General features: G+C 34.2%; 1 protein-coding gene across 1 annotated transcript in view; it reads left to right on the plus strand.

Moving 5' to 3' along the window:
- Positions 1–3,521: 3,521 nt before the first annotated feature.
- Positions 3,522–17,283, plus strand: part of mapkap1 (MAPK associated protein 1) — a 106,799-nt gene continuing 93,037 nt past the window's right edge. Inside the window, exons 1-2 of the mRNA XM_056457277.1 lie at positions 3,522–3,685; positions 11,351–11,792. Of these exons, the coding sequence (XP_056313252.1) occupies positions 11,516–11,792 (277 nt within the window). The 5' untranslated portion in view covers positions 3,522–3,685; positions 11,351–11,515. The remainder of the gene's footprint in view (positions 3,686–11,350; positions 11,793–17,283) is intronic.

Below are 17,283 nucleotides of genomic sequence, written 5' to 3' on the forward strand. Positions count from 1 at the left end.
ACTTTGAACGTGGCATGGTTGTTGGTGCCAGACGGGCTGGTCTGAGTATTTCAGAAACTGCTGATCTACTGGGATTTTCACGCACAACCATCTCTAGTGTTTACAGAGAATCTGATAAAGAGAAAATATCCAGTGAGCAGCAGTTCTGTGGGCGCAAATGTCTTGTTGGGGTCAGAGGAGAATAGCCAGACTGGTTCCAACTGATAGAAAGACAACAGTAACTCAAATAACCACTCGATACAACTGAGGTCTGCAAAAGAGCATCTCTGAACACACAACACGTCCAACCTAGAGGCGGATGGGCTACAGCAGCAGAAGACCACACCGGGTGCCGCTCCTATCAGCTAAGAACAGGAAACTGAGGCTACAATTCACACAGGCTCGATTTCTACTCCGACATTCGGATGGTAGGGTCAGAATTTGGCATCAATACCATGAAAGCATGGATCCATCCTGTCTTGTATCAACGGTTCAGGCTGGTGTTGGTGGTGTAATGGTGTGGGGGTTATTTTCTTGGCACACTTTGGGCCCATTAGTACCAATTGAGCATCGTGTCAATGCCACAGCCTGATTGTTGCTGACCATGTCCATCCCTTCATGACCACAGTGTCTCCATCTTCTGATGGCTACTTCCAGCAGGATAACACATCATGTCATAAAGCGTGAATCATCTCAGACTGGTTTCTTGAACATGACAATGAGTTCACTGTACTCAAATGGCCTCCACAGTCACCAGAGCTCAATCCAATAGAGCACCTTTGGGATGTGGTGGAACGGGAGATTTGCATCATGGATGTGCAGCCGACAAATCTGCAGCAACTGTGTGATGCTCTCATGTCAATATGGAGCAAAATCTCTGAGGAATATTTCCATTGGCTTGTTGAATCTATGCCACGAAGGATTAAGGCAGTTCTGAAGGTAAAATGGGGTCCAACCCAGTACTAGTAAGGTGTACCTAATAAAGTAGCTGGTGAGTACGTATATGCCTCATGAAAGTCTAAAAACTTTAGCTTTTTTATAGCATCTGTCACTTTGGTTCTCTCTAAAATTACCACTGCATATTAGAATTTGTATTATCATATTATCATCATGGAATATTATAATTTTGTCAGTATGTCCTTGATTTTACTGCATTGTATTAAAAAAAGTAACTGATCGTGTATGATATGTGATATCTTGCTGGTTAAAAAACATCAGGTATTTGACCATAAGTGTGATTTAATTTAAATCTTGATGTAATTTGTGTTATTATGCTATTGTGTTTATGTTTTTGTTGTGTGATTTGTATTTGTATTTCCTGCCCAGGGACTGCAGATAAAATTTACTAATGTAGCTAATTCTGGGGCAGTTCTTTGATTGTCCATTATCCCTGTCAAATAAGGAATAAACGAATTAATGCATAAATAAATGAATAAATAAATAAATTAATAAATAAACATCTGAAGGCGTCACGGTGGCGCAATGGGTAGCACGATCACCTCACAGCAAGAAGGTCGCTGGTTCAAGTCCCGGCTGGGCTAGTTGGCATTTCTGTGTGGAGTTTGCATGTTCTCCCCATGTTGGCGTGGGTTTCCTCCGGGTGCTCCGGTTTCCCCCACAGTCCAAACACATGCGCTATAGGTGAATTAGGTACGCTAAATTGGCCATAGTGTATGTGTGTGAATGCAAGAGTGTATGGGTGTTTCCCAGTGTTGGGTTGCAGTCGGAAGGGCATCCGCTGTGTAAAACAGATAAGTTGGCGGTTCATTCCGCTGTGGCGGCCCCTGATGAATAAAGGGACTAAGCCGAAAATAAAATGAATTAAATTAAATTAAATTAAATTAAACAATTCTGTCCCTCTCTCTATACTTTATTGCTTGTCATAATCTCTTGGCTGATTTTTTATTAAAGTAAAAGTGTTCACATGAGTCCTTTAAAGTATGAGATTTTTAAAATATTATTTTAGTACTGTACTTAGATAAATAGATAATAAGATTACTTAATAAGATAAGTAAATACTAAGCTTGTGAACTCTTTTACTTTATTTTACTACATTAATGTATGGTTACATTATTTAGTTATACTACAAAGCAAATGAACATTTGTAAATATTTTATGTTGTTTATTTTTTTAAGTTATAAATTACTTTATTCTGTCAAGAAAATAAAGAAACAATGCTGTTTTACTAATTGTACATAATTAAAAATATATTAGAAATTACCTAAATAAAAAAACATTTAAATTAAATTAAATTAAATTAAATTAAAAATAAAATAAAATAAAATAAAATAAAATAAAATAAAATAAAATAAAATAAAATAAAATAAAATTAAATTAAATTAAATTAAATTAAAAATAAAATAAAATAAATAAAATAAAATAAAATAAAATAAAATAAAATAAAATAAAATAAAATTAAATAAAATTAAATTAAATTAAATTAAATTAAAAATAAAATAAAATAAAATAAAATAAAATAAATTAAAAATAAAATAAAATAAAATAAAATAAAATAAAAATGAAAATAAAAATTAAATTAAATTAAATTAAATTAAATTAAATTAAATTAAATTAAATTAAAAATAAAATAAAATAAAATTAAATAAAATTAAATTAAATTAAATTAAATTAAATTAAATTAAATTAAATTAAATTAAATTAAATTAAATTAAATTAAAAATAAAATAAAATAAAATAAAATAAAATAAAATAAAATAAAATAAAATAAAATAAAATAAAATAAAATTAAATTAAATTAAAAATAAAATGGGCAACGCAGTGGGGCAGTAGGTAGTGCTGTTGCCTCACAGCAAGAAGGTTGCTGGTTTGAGTCTTGGCTGGGTCAGTTGGCGTTTCTGTCTGGAGTTTGCATGTTCTGCCTGCGTTTCCTCTGGGTGCTCCGGATTCCCCCATAGTCTAAAGACATGTGGTGCAGGTGAATTGGGAAAGCTAAAATTGTCCATAGTGTATGAGGGTGGGTGAGTGTGTATGGATGTTTCCCAAAGATGGGTTGCAGCTGGAAGGGTATTCGCTGTGTAAAACATATGCTGGATAAGTTGGCGGTTCATTCCACTGTGGCGACCCCAGATTAATAAAGGGACTAAGCGAAAAGAAAATGAATGGAAATAATAAAATAAAATAAAATAAAATAAAATTAAATTAAATGAAATTAAACGAAATGAAATTAAATGAAATAAAAATAAACAACTCTGTTTGTCTCTCTACTTCATTATTTGTTATAATCACTTGCCTGCTTTTTTTATTAAAGTAAATAATTAGAGTAAAAGTGTTCACAAGAGTCAAATGTGAGATCTTTTATTTTAGTTTACTACTGTGTTTAGTCTTTTACTTTAATAATTTTACTATAATACGATTTAGTTACTATATTTAGTTATAAAACATAAATGAACTCTATTTTATTATGTGTCATAAACAATCTCTTGTCTTTGATTGGCCGCATGGCCTGTCCATCTTCCGTTCCGGAGGGCGTTCCCTCGAGCGGTGTAGTTCCGGTATGAGGGGCAAACCCGCAGGAAGTAGCTTCCAGGACCACCAACACAGGAACAACACAGTAAACAGAGACATTTCTTCAGTTTTGGGACGGATTTTTCCACAAGTATGAAATGAAACAGTCCGGTCGGCGTCTCGCTCAGACGGTGTGGCGGCTCTGTCATGTTTCCAGCCGCTGTTACAGCCTTGAATGAAGGTAAATATGCGCTAATAGCTCTGGCTCTTCGAGCAGATTAGCACTAGCGTTAGCATGGGCTGACTAGCGCGTTCACTTATCTCTGAATTACGTCTGTTTTACCTAAAATATGACTCAAATATAGCGCTAGTCGTGTGAGACAGTAACGAGAGCACTTTTGCGATAATTCAGCTTCTTAACACAACTCAGTTATGGCGGTTATAAGAAGTAATTTAATTATCTTGTGGCTAATTAGCATTTTAGCATCACTTCTGATTTTGTTTACATTTATGTTATTTGAATCTTTTTTTAACATGTGGTGTTATCGTATGGCATGGTTGTCCATGTATTTGTCTTGGTGTGGTTAAGACTGAGGTGAAGTTGGTTTTATATTCGCACATTTGGACTTTCACGTTTAATAAAGTAGTAAAGCATGATTTAAAAAGGCTAACACATGTATATCATGATGATGTACTGTTATGAGCATAACTTATGACGTGCTCCCCATATTGTTTACCACGCTACTTTGAATATACAGTCTGAAATCACATGCAAGTATAACTTTAAAACAACATTAGCACTATTTAATTGACCGTAAACACTGTTTGATAGTCATAGGCTGCTAATATGATTTCGCTATTGTACTTTGCTAATAATACTTTTCTGTTACAATATTAAGAAGGTGAAAGTCTGAAAGTGTTAATATAATAGCAACTTTATCCCAAACTAGTTAAGGAGGTTTTCGTTTGGGAGCAATCATGACAGTGTTGAGGTAACAGTGGCTTTATATTCGCACATTTAGACTTCAGCATATAATAAAATAGCTAAGCAGAATTTAAAAAGGCTAACACGTGTATTATGATGATGTGCTGTTATGAGCATAACTTGTGAAGTGGTCCCTATATTGTTTACCACGCTACTTTGAATATACAGTCTGAAATCGCATGCAAGTATAACTTTAAAACAACATTAGCACTATTTAATTGACTGTGAACACTGTTTGGTAGTCATAAGCTGCTAATATGATTTCGCTATTTGTAATTTGCTAATAATATTTTTCTGTAATTATATTAAGAAGGTGAAAGTCTGAAAGTGTGAATATAATAGCAACTTTACCCCAAGCTAGTTAAGGAGGTTTTCGTTTGGGTTTCTATTGAGAAGAGCAATCATGACAGTGTTGAGGTAACAGTGGCTTTATATTCGCACATTTAGACTTCAGCATTCAATAAAATAGTAAAGCATGATTAAAAAAGGCTAACACATGTATATTATGATGATGTGCTGTTATGAGCATAACTTTTGACGTGGTCCCTATATTGTTTACCACGCTACTTTGAATATACAGTCTGAAATCGCATGCAAGTATAACTTTAAAACAACATTAGCACTATTTAATTGACTGTAAACACTGTTTGGTAGTCATAAGCTGCTAATATCATTTTTTCTATTTGTAATTTGCTAATAATACTTTTCTGTTATCATATTAAGAAGGTGAAAGTCTGAAAGTGTTAATATAATAGCAACTTTACCCCAAACTAGTTAAGGAGGTTTTCTTTTGCGAGCAATCATGACAGCGTTGAAGTAACAGTGGCTTTATATTCGCACATTTAGACTTCAGCATTCAATAAAATAGCAAAGCAGAATTTAAAAAGGCTAACACATGTGTATTATGATGATGTGCTGTTATGAGCATAACTTTTGACGTGGTCCCTATATTGTTTACCACGCTACTTTGAATATACAGTCTGAAATCACATGCAAGTATGACTTTAAAACAACATTAGCACTATTTAATTGACCGTAAACACTGTTTGGTAGTCATAAGCTGCTAATATGGTTTCGCTATTTGTAATTTGCTAATAATACTTTTCTGTTATCATATTAAGAAGGTGAAAGTGTGAATATAATAGCAACTTTACCCCAAACTAGTTAAGGAGGTTTTCGTTTGGGAGCAATCATGACAGCGTTGAAGTAACAGTGGCTTTATATTCGCACATTTAGACTTCAGCATTCAATAAAGTAGCAAAGCAGAATTTAAAAAGGCTAACACATGTGTATTATGATGATGTGCTGTTATGAGCATAACTTTTGACGTGGTCCCTATATTGTTTACCACGCTGCTTTGAATATTCAGTCTGAAATTGCATGCATGTATGACTTCAAAACAACATTAGCACTATTTAATTGATTGTGAACACTGTTGTACGTTGATAATGTTAGTCATTGGCTGTTAATTTGATTTCGCTGTTTGGAGTTTGCTAATAATACTTTTCTGAAATTAAATTGAGAAGGTGAAAATCTGAATGTCTAAATAGAAAACCCACTTTACCCCAAACTAGTTAAGGAGGTTTTTGTTTGGGTTTCTGTTGAGTGGAGCGATCATGACAGCTTTGGGGTAACAGTGGTTTTATATTCGTACGTTTGGACTTTCGCATTGAATAAAAGAGTAAAGCAGAATTTAAAAAGTCTAATACATATATATATTATGATGACGTTCACATGAGCAAATGATGATGTTATGAGTGTAATGTGATGTGGTCCCTATTATGGCCCGTTTCCACTGAGTGTTATGGTTCGGTTTGGTACGTTTTATGGCCGTTTCCACTGTCAAAAGGCGTACCGAACCGTACCATACCACTTTCGAAAGGGTACCAAACACAAGAAAGGGTACCAAAAGGCGGAGCTAGATGCGCAGCTGAACACTATTGGTTTACAGAGATACGTCATTCGCTCACGCGACAAGCCAGAATGAAAACAAAATAACCCGCCATGTTTAAAATACACAGCGAGAGATTACAGTGGATTTATTTATGCATATAATAACGAGCCATGGACGATCCGGGCTCAAACAAACCTTGTGGTCGTCTTGATGAACAGCCACAAAGCCATGGAGTAGAGCAGCATCTACCCTGTGCCTCGTAGTTTTTTACGAGGCAGTCTGAAGCGCGCGCAGTTTCGCTTTCTTCCTTGCGCTCACCTCACGTCTATATCTGAAATAACAAACTTCTTGAGCTGATGATAATAACATGCGCTTGATTATTGACGAGCTTTTGAAACCCGATCCTGTCAGACACTGACAAACGCGAGAGTGAAGTGCGAAAAAGCAAAGCAGAAGCCGGAAAAAAGGAGCACATTATTCAGCAAACATGAACAAAATGCCATGTTTAACTATTATCTTCACCTTTTGGACTATTATGAACTGGGAATGATGGAATTACTGTCTAACAGAGGCTACATGTGCTGCTGAAGATTACAGACACAGATGAGAGGTTTACACTGACTGTAGGGTATATTTTGTGTTGTTTTTGAACCTAAATATGGGCGAAATGTCTGCTGTGTGTAGTTCTTCTGTAGGTGGTAACATATCAGAGACTGTAAGGGGCTGTATGTGTTTATATGTTCATTTATTTAGTTATTTAATATAATTACAGACGTTTCGCACTGTCTTTGATCTGCAGTTATAATCAACTCATGTTCATAGAAAAGTTAGTAATAAACATAAACATAAACAGTATTTATGTGTGTAATAAACAGTATTTATGTGTGTAAAGCATCTGTTTTGTGAGAAGTGCTTTTCATATAATATGTGAGCGACCTGTATAGCTTTATTGTAGACATTTCCTCCAGCGAGAATGACGTCAACTGAAACTTTCTGTCATACACCACGCCCACCAAAAGGGTACCCTTGTTAGTGGAAACGCAAGCCTGATAAAGGTGACCCGTACCGAACCGTACCGTACTGTACCAGTCAGTGGAAACGAGCCATTAGGGTTGCACAGGTTACCAGTACTATGATAGTATCGCGATACTATGGCTCCAAAATACTGGCGGTGCCTCTGTTTGTAAACGGTAGTATCGTCATTAATGGTTTATCTACAATACATAATGTTGCTTGTGCAAAAGTCACTAAAATGCTCACCCGTTTGTGCAACAATAAACCATTTTATTTGAATAGTCTGTGGAGCCCTTTAAGGTTGCAAAACTGTGTAGAATTTGTGCCTTTTATGGTAGCCTATTGCAAGTTAGGGCTTGGCGGTATATCGGGTTCTGGGGATATATCGACATGATTCCCCAATGCGATGCGGGATAATCCAATATCTTTCATAGCGATATGGTTTGAAGCCACACGTGCCCATTCTGCGCAAAACAGACCACTCCAAGGTAGCACGCGAGCTCCACTTACACAAATGCACGCATGCGCAAATGAATGATTCACTTCATGAGTCATACAAAAGATTTGTTCAAAATGAACGAATCGTTCAAGAACGACCCATCACTGACGCGACATGGAGGAACATGCAGTGCCGGTATTGTATCGAAATCTGACTCCCCGGACAAGTCTGACTCCCCCTCGCGTGCACGCTTGTCACACAGTGCCTGCAGCCCTCACATCGGTTTATCAGAAACCTTTTATCAATCATTTTTTCCACAATTGACAGCAAGAACGAACATGGAAGCCTTGTCAAATTGACAAGCAGCACCTGAATGTGTTCAAAAGAATTAAAAACGGCAAAATAGGAGGAATTTATAGCGCATTTCAAAAGTGAAACCACCTCATATTCACTAATTATAAGTTCAGTATTTATTACACGACGGTCTCTTCTTTACATTTACATTATAACACATTTAGCTCTGTTATAATGACTGTTTACATTTATATGCTTAACCAGCATTTCATCACAGCACTCTGAAACAATTTCGTTACTTCTCATATCTAAAGTCTATATGTTTTCATCTCCTTATTTAATATTTAATAAAACAAGTTTAGTCAAAACAAAAGAAAAAGTGTAGGATTTTTAACATGGAGTGAAAGACTTCTCTTTGGATATCTTCAATATGTGCACTGTTTAATAATTGTGCACAATACACACATATAAATGTGTAACTAAAAACATATTCAGCTGATTTAAATGTTGTTTATAAATCACACAACTGTGGTAAACAGGATTACTTATAACAACACTGTAACTATGACATGAAATACTGTGTGTTTCATATTTACATTCAATAAGTTTGTTGTGTTACTATTTAAGTGTGTTCATTATTTGCCCTGACAATGTAGCTCTGTTTTCTATGCTTCTGTTTACTTTGTTATTTGCACAGCAGCACAGTAGAGCTGTGTATAGTGTTAAGCAGGAAAAACCCTGTAATGTATTTATTTATCAAAGTTTTTATGCAGCTGTTATTTTTTGTGCAGCTGTTTATTTGTAAACAGAGAGGGAAACCCCTGTGTTTGAATTATATTTTGCTCAAAAAATGTTTAATTAAATTTTGATAAAGGCTTTAACTCTCAAGTAACCATTTATGGGAAAATACAGGATATATATCGTATATCGTCATTCCTCCTAAAGATACAGAGATAAATTATTTTTTACCCATATCGCCCAGCCCTATTGCAGGTTTTCTAATGCTTTGGTTCGAATGCACATTTGAATAAGTTCATTTCTGTTCCTGTTAATATGATTTAGTAGCTATAGCAACCGTGACAATCTCTTTAAAAGAATGAGTCACAAAGTGAAATTTTTAATTACTTTGGATTGTTTCCTGATAAGACTGAAAAAAAAAATAGATGAAAAACCCGAAATAGCAACAGGAAACATTGAAACACTTTTTGAACACTTCATAAAGCCTAATTTTGTTGGAAAAAATTTAACTCTTTTGGAACAAATTTGGTTCTGTATAATTTGTATACAATTTATTTATTTATTTATTTTCAATTTATGTTACTGTGGTTTTTTTTTTTTGGTCAGTTTTCTGTAAAATTAACAGAAAGAATTAATAAATTTTAGGTGAAGTGGGGTGCAAATAATAATTTTTGACCTTAAGGGAATTATAAATTATATTCAAGTAGGCCAATTATAACATAAAATATAGTATTTCTGACTATTTATTTTATAATTTGAATGATAAATTACAGTAATCGCAATACTACTCGGTATTGTGATACTTCAGCTGGTATAGTATCGTAAGATTAATTAACGGTATCGCTACAACCCTAGTCCCTATATTGTTTTTCATGCTATATTTGAATATGCAGTCTGAAATTGCATGCATGTATGGCTTCAAAACAACATCAGCACTATTTAATTGGCTGTGAACACTGTTGTACTTTGATAGTAATTGCTAATATGATTTCCCTATTTAGAATTTGCTAATAACTCTTTTCTGAAATGATTTTAAGAAGGTGAAAGTCTGAATGTGTAAAAAGTAAAATGATTTTCAATGTTAATCAACATGGTTGAAAATAGACTTAATATATCAGACTGTTTACATAAACGCATTTAAATATCAGTTGTTATTATCCCCCAAAATATGTCTTAGTAAAGTTATGTTTAAATGCTAAACTATTGCGTTAACCTTTATTATTATTGTATGTTTATGTCATAAACTCCTCGTAAGAGCATGATTAGAGCCTGACTGAAAGAGCATTATATACACTTGTGTATGTCTTGTGATTTATTTATTTATTTTTTTAAATATATTTTTTAAATGTATTTATTTTTTCATCCTAAAAAAGATTAAATGATTTTAGCTTGGCTTTTTCAGCTTAATCAGAGTGACACATTCAACATGATGTGACTATTGTAGATGCGCACATTGTGGTATGATATATTGCACAGCCCCATTGTCTGTAATCTCAAAATGTTGACCATTATGATTAGGGCAAAAATCTCATATCATGATATATGTCATCTCTGATAATGGCATATAGTACAGTATACATACTTACTTACTCCCAGGGCCGTTTATGTCGAAGTTGATATTTAGCTGCATCATGTTGGTGTTTTCTAACATCTTACCTTTACGAGGTGGGTCGTTAGCCCAACGGTCAACCCCCAACCTGGAGGACCAGGACACACTAAATTGAAAAAAATGGACATTGCGATATTTTATTTTTCCTCGATATACAAGTTGTAATATTGAATGTATAATTTCACCAGATGAAATGAAAATGTCTATTCAGAAAGAATTAATAATTTTCGATACACTGGGAGGATTTTATAAGGAAGAGTATGTACACAAACTATAATAAACCAATCACAAACACTGAGAAATATAATACAGCAGCAACATAGTGCTAATAAATGTATAGTGCTATATGATTTTCTGGGAGTCTATTAGATGCACAATATTAATAATGAAATGTCAAATAAAACTATATAGTATATATGCATAAATGCAATTAATTTTCCTTAAAGTTAAAACTGTAATTTCTTTTTCCTGAAGAGTTTTAAGCTGAATTAAATGATAAAAACACACATGAATAATAAATGTTTTGGTAACTTCATGGTTAAACATTGCACAAACTCCACAAATCTTGAGTCTTTCCCAAATCTGGTGAATATTAATACTGATTTAACATTGTAAATCCTGCGATGTGAGTATTGCAGAAGTGCACATTGCGATGTCATGGCTTTGCAATCAAAACATGTCATTATAATGGATGTCAATGGGGCAGAAACAGCCCCCAACATAATGAAAGGGTGGTCAATTTGTCCCTGGTGTATAATTTTTGACAAATTCCAAAGCATTTTTGAAAAATAAGAGTTGTCATCAAAAATCATTGCATTTGCTGAAACACAGAGAAAGCTGTGGCCAAATTAAGACTCAAAATCGCTCTGAGTGGATGAAATCATCCTCAACAGCACACAAGGGTTAATGTTTATACATCTTGTTACTTTGCAGGCAGGCATCCATGTCCCACCATGGAGAGGAGAAAATAACCCCCAAAGGAAGGAAAAGAAGACGCTGCATTGCTGAGGAATCTTCATCCTCTCACTCCGACTGAGGGTCTGCACATCCGGACAGAGAACCGGAGCGCAACAGAGGGACGAGGGGCTGGTGCTCAGAATGGCTTTCCTGGACAACCCGGCCATCATCCTGGCCCACATCCGGCAGTCGCACGTGACCAGCGACGACACCGGGATGTGTGAGATGGTCCTGATCGACCACGATGTGGATCTGGAGAAGTGTCATTTGTCTGCGGCGTCCGCTGGCGGAGGCTCATCCGGAGGTTCGTATGGAGATGGCAGTGGTGGAGGTGTAGACGGACAGACCTGCGATCTCTCTCAGTCGGTCGACATCACCTCGAGCTGGGACTTCGGCATCCGGCGACGCTCTAATACAGGCAAGTAGCTGTCCCACTCTCTGACTTTTCTGCTTTCGGGGCTCTTTCGTCTGGTTTACTGATGATGTGGTTGGTACAGGTAAAGACGAATCATACAAAGCCTTCACAAATATGCGTTTAAGATTTTTTAAAACATTTTTTCTGTTTGCTAAATTGTCACAAAAAAATAAAGGCGGCCATAGGTATTTTTGCTCAAAATGTAAGTTTTGAAGAGAGAATAAAAGACTTTCTTTAAATTCTAAACTTTAACTTTGATTTGAGTAACATTTCTTTCTTAGGAATACAAATGTAATAATGTTACAAACCCATGATGTTAGCGCAGGGGATGGTGGGGTTTGACATTTATTTGTAATTAAAATATATTTATACCAACAGTAAATAAGTGCCAAAGACAACCAAAATAATACCAAAATTGTGATTTTTTTTTTTAATTTTTTTATTTTTTTATTTATATTTCCCAAAGTGAACAAAAACAACGAATAAATCCAAAATAAAGTAAGGCAAAATATACTATTTACACTATTTACAACACTGAAACAAATACAAAGACATGAGAGCTGGCAGAAGGGACATGGGCGGCGCTAAAGGAATGAAAAGAACAAAACCCAAACTAAATCTAACTTCCCAGAAGCATCTAGCTAACTAACTATGTGAAACAAAATAATTAGCACGCGAAGAGTCTTCCGAGTCCTGACTGTCTACTCTATCTATCTATCCATAAAGTACAAGGGGTGGCGCTCGCCCCTAACCTAATGTACTATACAGAAGAGTAGTCCTAAGTGTTGCAAAATGTATGTCACGTGACCTTCTTACCTGTCCGCTTCGTCCAAGCCTCGTAAACAACGTTTAAACAGAGAAATGGAGGGATCTACAAATGACGGACGGATAACGTGCACACAGAAACGGGCAACAACAAAATACACAGTTAGACGGGTTTTTTCAATGGGAGAAATGACTGACAGCTGAAGAGACCAATGAACGGAACCTGTGAATAATGAAAGCAGATATGGGAGAGCAGAGCGAAAGAGAGAAAACACAAACAGAGCACAAATAACACAAATATGTAACAAATAATAATAATAATAATAATAATGCTAAAGTTATAGATAGAATAAATAAATAATGATAATTAAATGGATAAAAATTATGCAATAGGCATGCAAGCGCAGGTTGTTATTAAAACGTATTAAAATGGGAATATTAACTATTTTATTAAACATTTATTTCTATAACATAAAAAATGTTATTAATTCCGAACTTTGCCTTTTTTACTAGCTTATTAGGGCTGGGAAGTGAAAACCCGATCCTTTTCTGATTACTGATGTGGAAATCTCTTCAGAAAGTTATCAGATTGCACAAATTCTTTTTTCTGATTCTGTTTATTTACGAATAAATGCAGCGCTTCATCACACTAGAAAAAATGCTTCTTGATTTAAGGATTTTTATATATTTGGACTAGAAACAAGACAAAAAGTCTAAGTAAGAAAAGCATTTTTTGCAGTACAGATGAAAAACTATACATGGTGACTTGATTCACATTAAATTTAAATACATTTTTTATTATTATTTTTTTCTAAAATCTTTTAATTTTTATATTTATCTCAAGAGTTTCTTGTTTAATCCCCAGAAACACTAGTTTTCAGATCAGTGAGTGCCTTATAAAGAGTTAAATGTGCAGTATGAAAGTTTGACACCCATTGGCTGAACTAGGTATTGCATGCCTTGACACGCGATAGATGGAATATTTTCCATAATAAAGGTCACCTATGTTGAAAAATCTACTTTTCAAGCTGTGATCACCTCAGGTACACCTCATTTGCTTTATTCAGTGTTAAATGCTAACAATGTGAGTTAAATGCCATTTTACATGACAGTTATTGCGATACTACTGAAAGCAGCAGCAGATAGTTCACCTCAGATCTTGAAAATAAAATAAATCGTTTGAAATAAAACTGTGAACTGTGAAGCCAACATATATCAGGGATTTAGCATCTACATTTAATAATGTTAAAGAGGTTTAATATGTATTAATTAGATTATAAACCTTACCATTTTGTTGGAGTGCAGTGAGTGCACTATTCTGTGCTTCTGAATGGCTGTATTTACATTTCTGTCATGTTTCGTCTTGTGCAAACAGCCAAATTGCTTATCACTGCGTATCTCTCCATGCAGCATGTTGTTAGGACACAGGGTTACAATGTAACCTGCTCACCCAATGCTTACGTTCATAATATTTATATTATTTGCTAATTAATAACCACTTTATGTGGAACCAAAACAAAGACAGATGTTCTGGCACGTAACGCACATTTTCAAAGCAGAATATCTGACTTCAGCATTGTTTTTCAGATAAACAAGAATGTTCATTTAGCATGTTTCTGAAATATATGCAAAAATATTATGGCATTTTTATGCTAGAGTTTGAAACTTACATACAGCACCTTTAACTAATACTCTGAGATCCCTACATGCACTTGATTGCAACTTGATTGAAAGAATTGTTTTCCTATAGTGATTATTCTCGAAACTTGAAAGAACTGTTAATGCATTTCTTAAGGAGCCAGAATCTTTAAGTGGAATCTGAACTGGAGCCAGAATCGTTCAATTCCTTACTATTCCCATCCCTGATGCTTATGGATTATCAGTAGGTGGAAACATTGGGGAAAAAAAGGCAGAGAGTGGCTGTTTGCTGCTTTGTCTTCGCCTCAAACGTCCTTGGACTGCACGATTCAGGCTAAAATGAGAATCACGATTTTTTTTGCTTAAAATCAAGATAACAAATTTCTCACCATTCTGTAGCTGTAAAATAAAGGTTAATATGAGTCAGCTATTACATTACATTTACATCTAGTCATTTAGCAGACGCTTTTATCCAAAGCGACTTACAAATGAGGACAAGGAAGCAATTTACACAACTATAAGAGCAGCAGTGAACAAGTGCTATAGACAAGTTTCAGGTGTGTAAAGTCTAAGAAGCAAAGCATTGGAAATGTTTTTTTTTTTTTTTTAAAGAGAGAGAGAATACAGTTAGTGGTATAGCCAGAGACTATTATTATTGTTATTTCTCAAACATATGGTAAAACAATAGTAATAATATTAGGCCTGTGTGTAGGTCTACTGTTGGTTAAAATGCTACATTTTGTATAAACTTGCGATGGTGGACTTGACTTAGGGCTGCACGATAACAGAAAAAAATGATAATCACGATTATTTTGCTCAAAATGTTAATCACGATTGATAATGACGGTTATTTCTTTGTATGTATGTATATGTATGCATGTATGTATGTGTGTATGTATGTATATATATACACACACACACACACACATGTAGATATGTAGCTATGTATATGTGTATATATATATATATATATATATATATATATATATATATATATATATATATATATATAAATAATATACACATGTATTTATATATATATATATATATATATATATATATACATACATATACACACACAAATAATATACACAATAATATATATATATGTATATGTATATGTATATCTGTATATGTATATCTGTATGTGTATATATATATATATGTATATGTATGTGTATGTGTATATATGTGTGTATTTATGTGGATTAATCGTGCAGCCCTAACTTGACTATAATTTAAATATGTCCTGGCCATTAATGCATTGTAATGTGAAGACATCAGAACAAAACTATTCATAATTATGAAAAGTTGAATTATTAAAAGTTAAAAGAAATTAATTAAAATTAAAGAAATTAAAAGTTGAATTATTATGTTTGAGACATATGCTTGTCATTGACAACATTATTGAACCATTTTTTTTCTACTGGTAAAATGAAACATTTGTCATTATCAGATTCTCTCTTGCATTAAATTCAACATTATATAGGCTAGAGTATTTATACTGACTCTGTTAAACAATTATTTGAAAAAAAAAAAAAACGTATCAAATGCTTATCTTAATCATAACTCATAATCATAAAAATCTATATGATCATTTAAATGATGTGCGACCAGTTTCACTTTCACTTCCGAGTGCGGCTCATGACTGCTGTCACTGTGAGAATGCAAATCATGCTTCCCACGCAGCTCAAACGATCACTCTGTGCAACAAACTGAACGTTAATTACCTGTTATTCACAGCCTATGTAGGTTTTATTCACCAAAGTTGGCATCCTTGGCGGCTATTCGCGCGTCCTCTCAGTAATAAACAAACAGCTCACGGTCAGTTTGTGTTATTTCCTGTCGCAAATACATCATTACATGAAGACAGAAATTATATTTTTTGGTGAATTACACTTTATAAATACAGTATGTGACACTTTTAACGCCATTTGGAGGTGTCCATGATGCTGTGAAGACATTTGCGGCCGCCTTCTCTCTTGACCTTGAAAATATAAATGGCTGAATCGTAGAAAAGCTGAATTAAGATCGTGTGTAGGGTAGGCATGGGCCGGTATAAGATTTTGATGGTATGATAACCTTGGATAAAAATACCAAGGTTTCAAATTATCACGCTATTGTGATTACTGCTCTGAAATATATATATTTTAAATGTCTGGGTAAAAAGCTAACTTTTTTTACCCCCTTTGAAAACCATATATAATATATTTTTTGAAAGATTTAAAATATTTTGGAGCAGTAAACATGTCAAGCTTAATAATGAAAATGAATTCTGCTGTCTTCATTAGTTTCAAAAACACAGATTTCTTTACAATTTAAAACGGCATCTTTGGATATCTTTTCCCCTGGAGATGATGTTGTCGTAAATAAAAAAAACATCTTACACAAATCCTCAGGAATGGTATTACAGAAAATTTTGGCGATTTCAAAACCTTGACTTTTCCAGACCACGGTATACCTTGAAAACGGTTATCGTCCCATGCCTAGTGTAGGGTCGAATCGAGATTGCAATCTTTTTATGTTTAATCGTGCAGCCCTGCAGCGTCTGTGTTAATGCAGTGCTTTATATTAGTCTTTACTGTACCAGCCACTGACAATCGATCATTAAAATTAATCTGGGGCTCAATAAAGGTTTGCACGAATAAAAAGGAAATTTGACAGGCATTTTGATCTTAGCAGATGCCATTGAAATGACGTGTTGATTCAGGGGAATTGATGTTTTATTTATCTGATTTTTCCTGCTCTGTGATCAAGGGTTAATGTGATTGTGCTTGTTGGCTCAGCTGGGAATGGGAACTGACTGAAATTGATTTGTACTCTTAGAAAGTCTTGCCTTTCGCAAACCTGTTTTCAGTGCTAAAAGTGTTTCTGGTGAAATGTAGTCCTTTGGAATCAGTTGTAAGCTTATTTCAGTGTTTGCATTTTTTTATTACATAAAAAAAATAGATTTACTATATTTTGTTTAGAGTAGGTGGTTGCAAACTATTTATATGGGCTTACATTAAACAAACACATTACTAACTTTTATTTGTTTGTTTAAATTCAACCCATATAAATAGTTTGCAACCACGTACATTGGAGTAAATCT

The sequence above is a fragment of the Danio aesculapii genome, chromosome 5 (genome assembly GCF_903798145.1).
Source record: "Danio aesculapii chromosome 5, fDanAes4.1, whole genome shotgun sequence".
In the NCBI taxonomy this organism is placed as follows: Eukaryota; Metazoa; Chordata; class Actinopteri; order Cypriniformes; family Danionidae; genus Danio; species Danio aesculapii.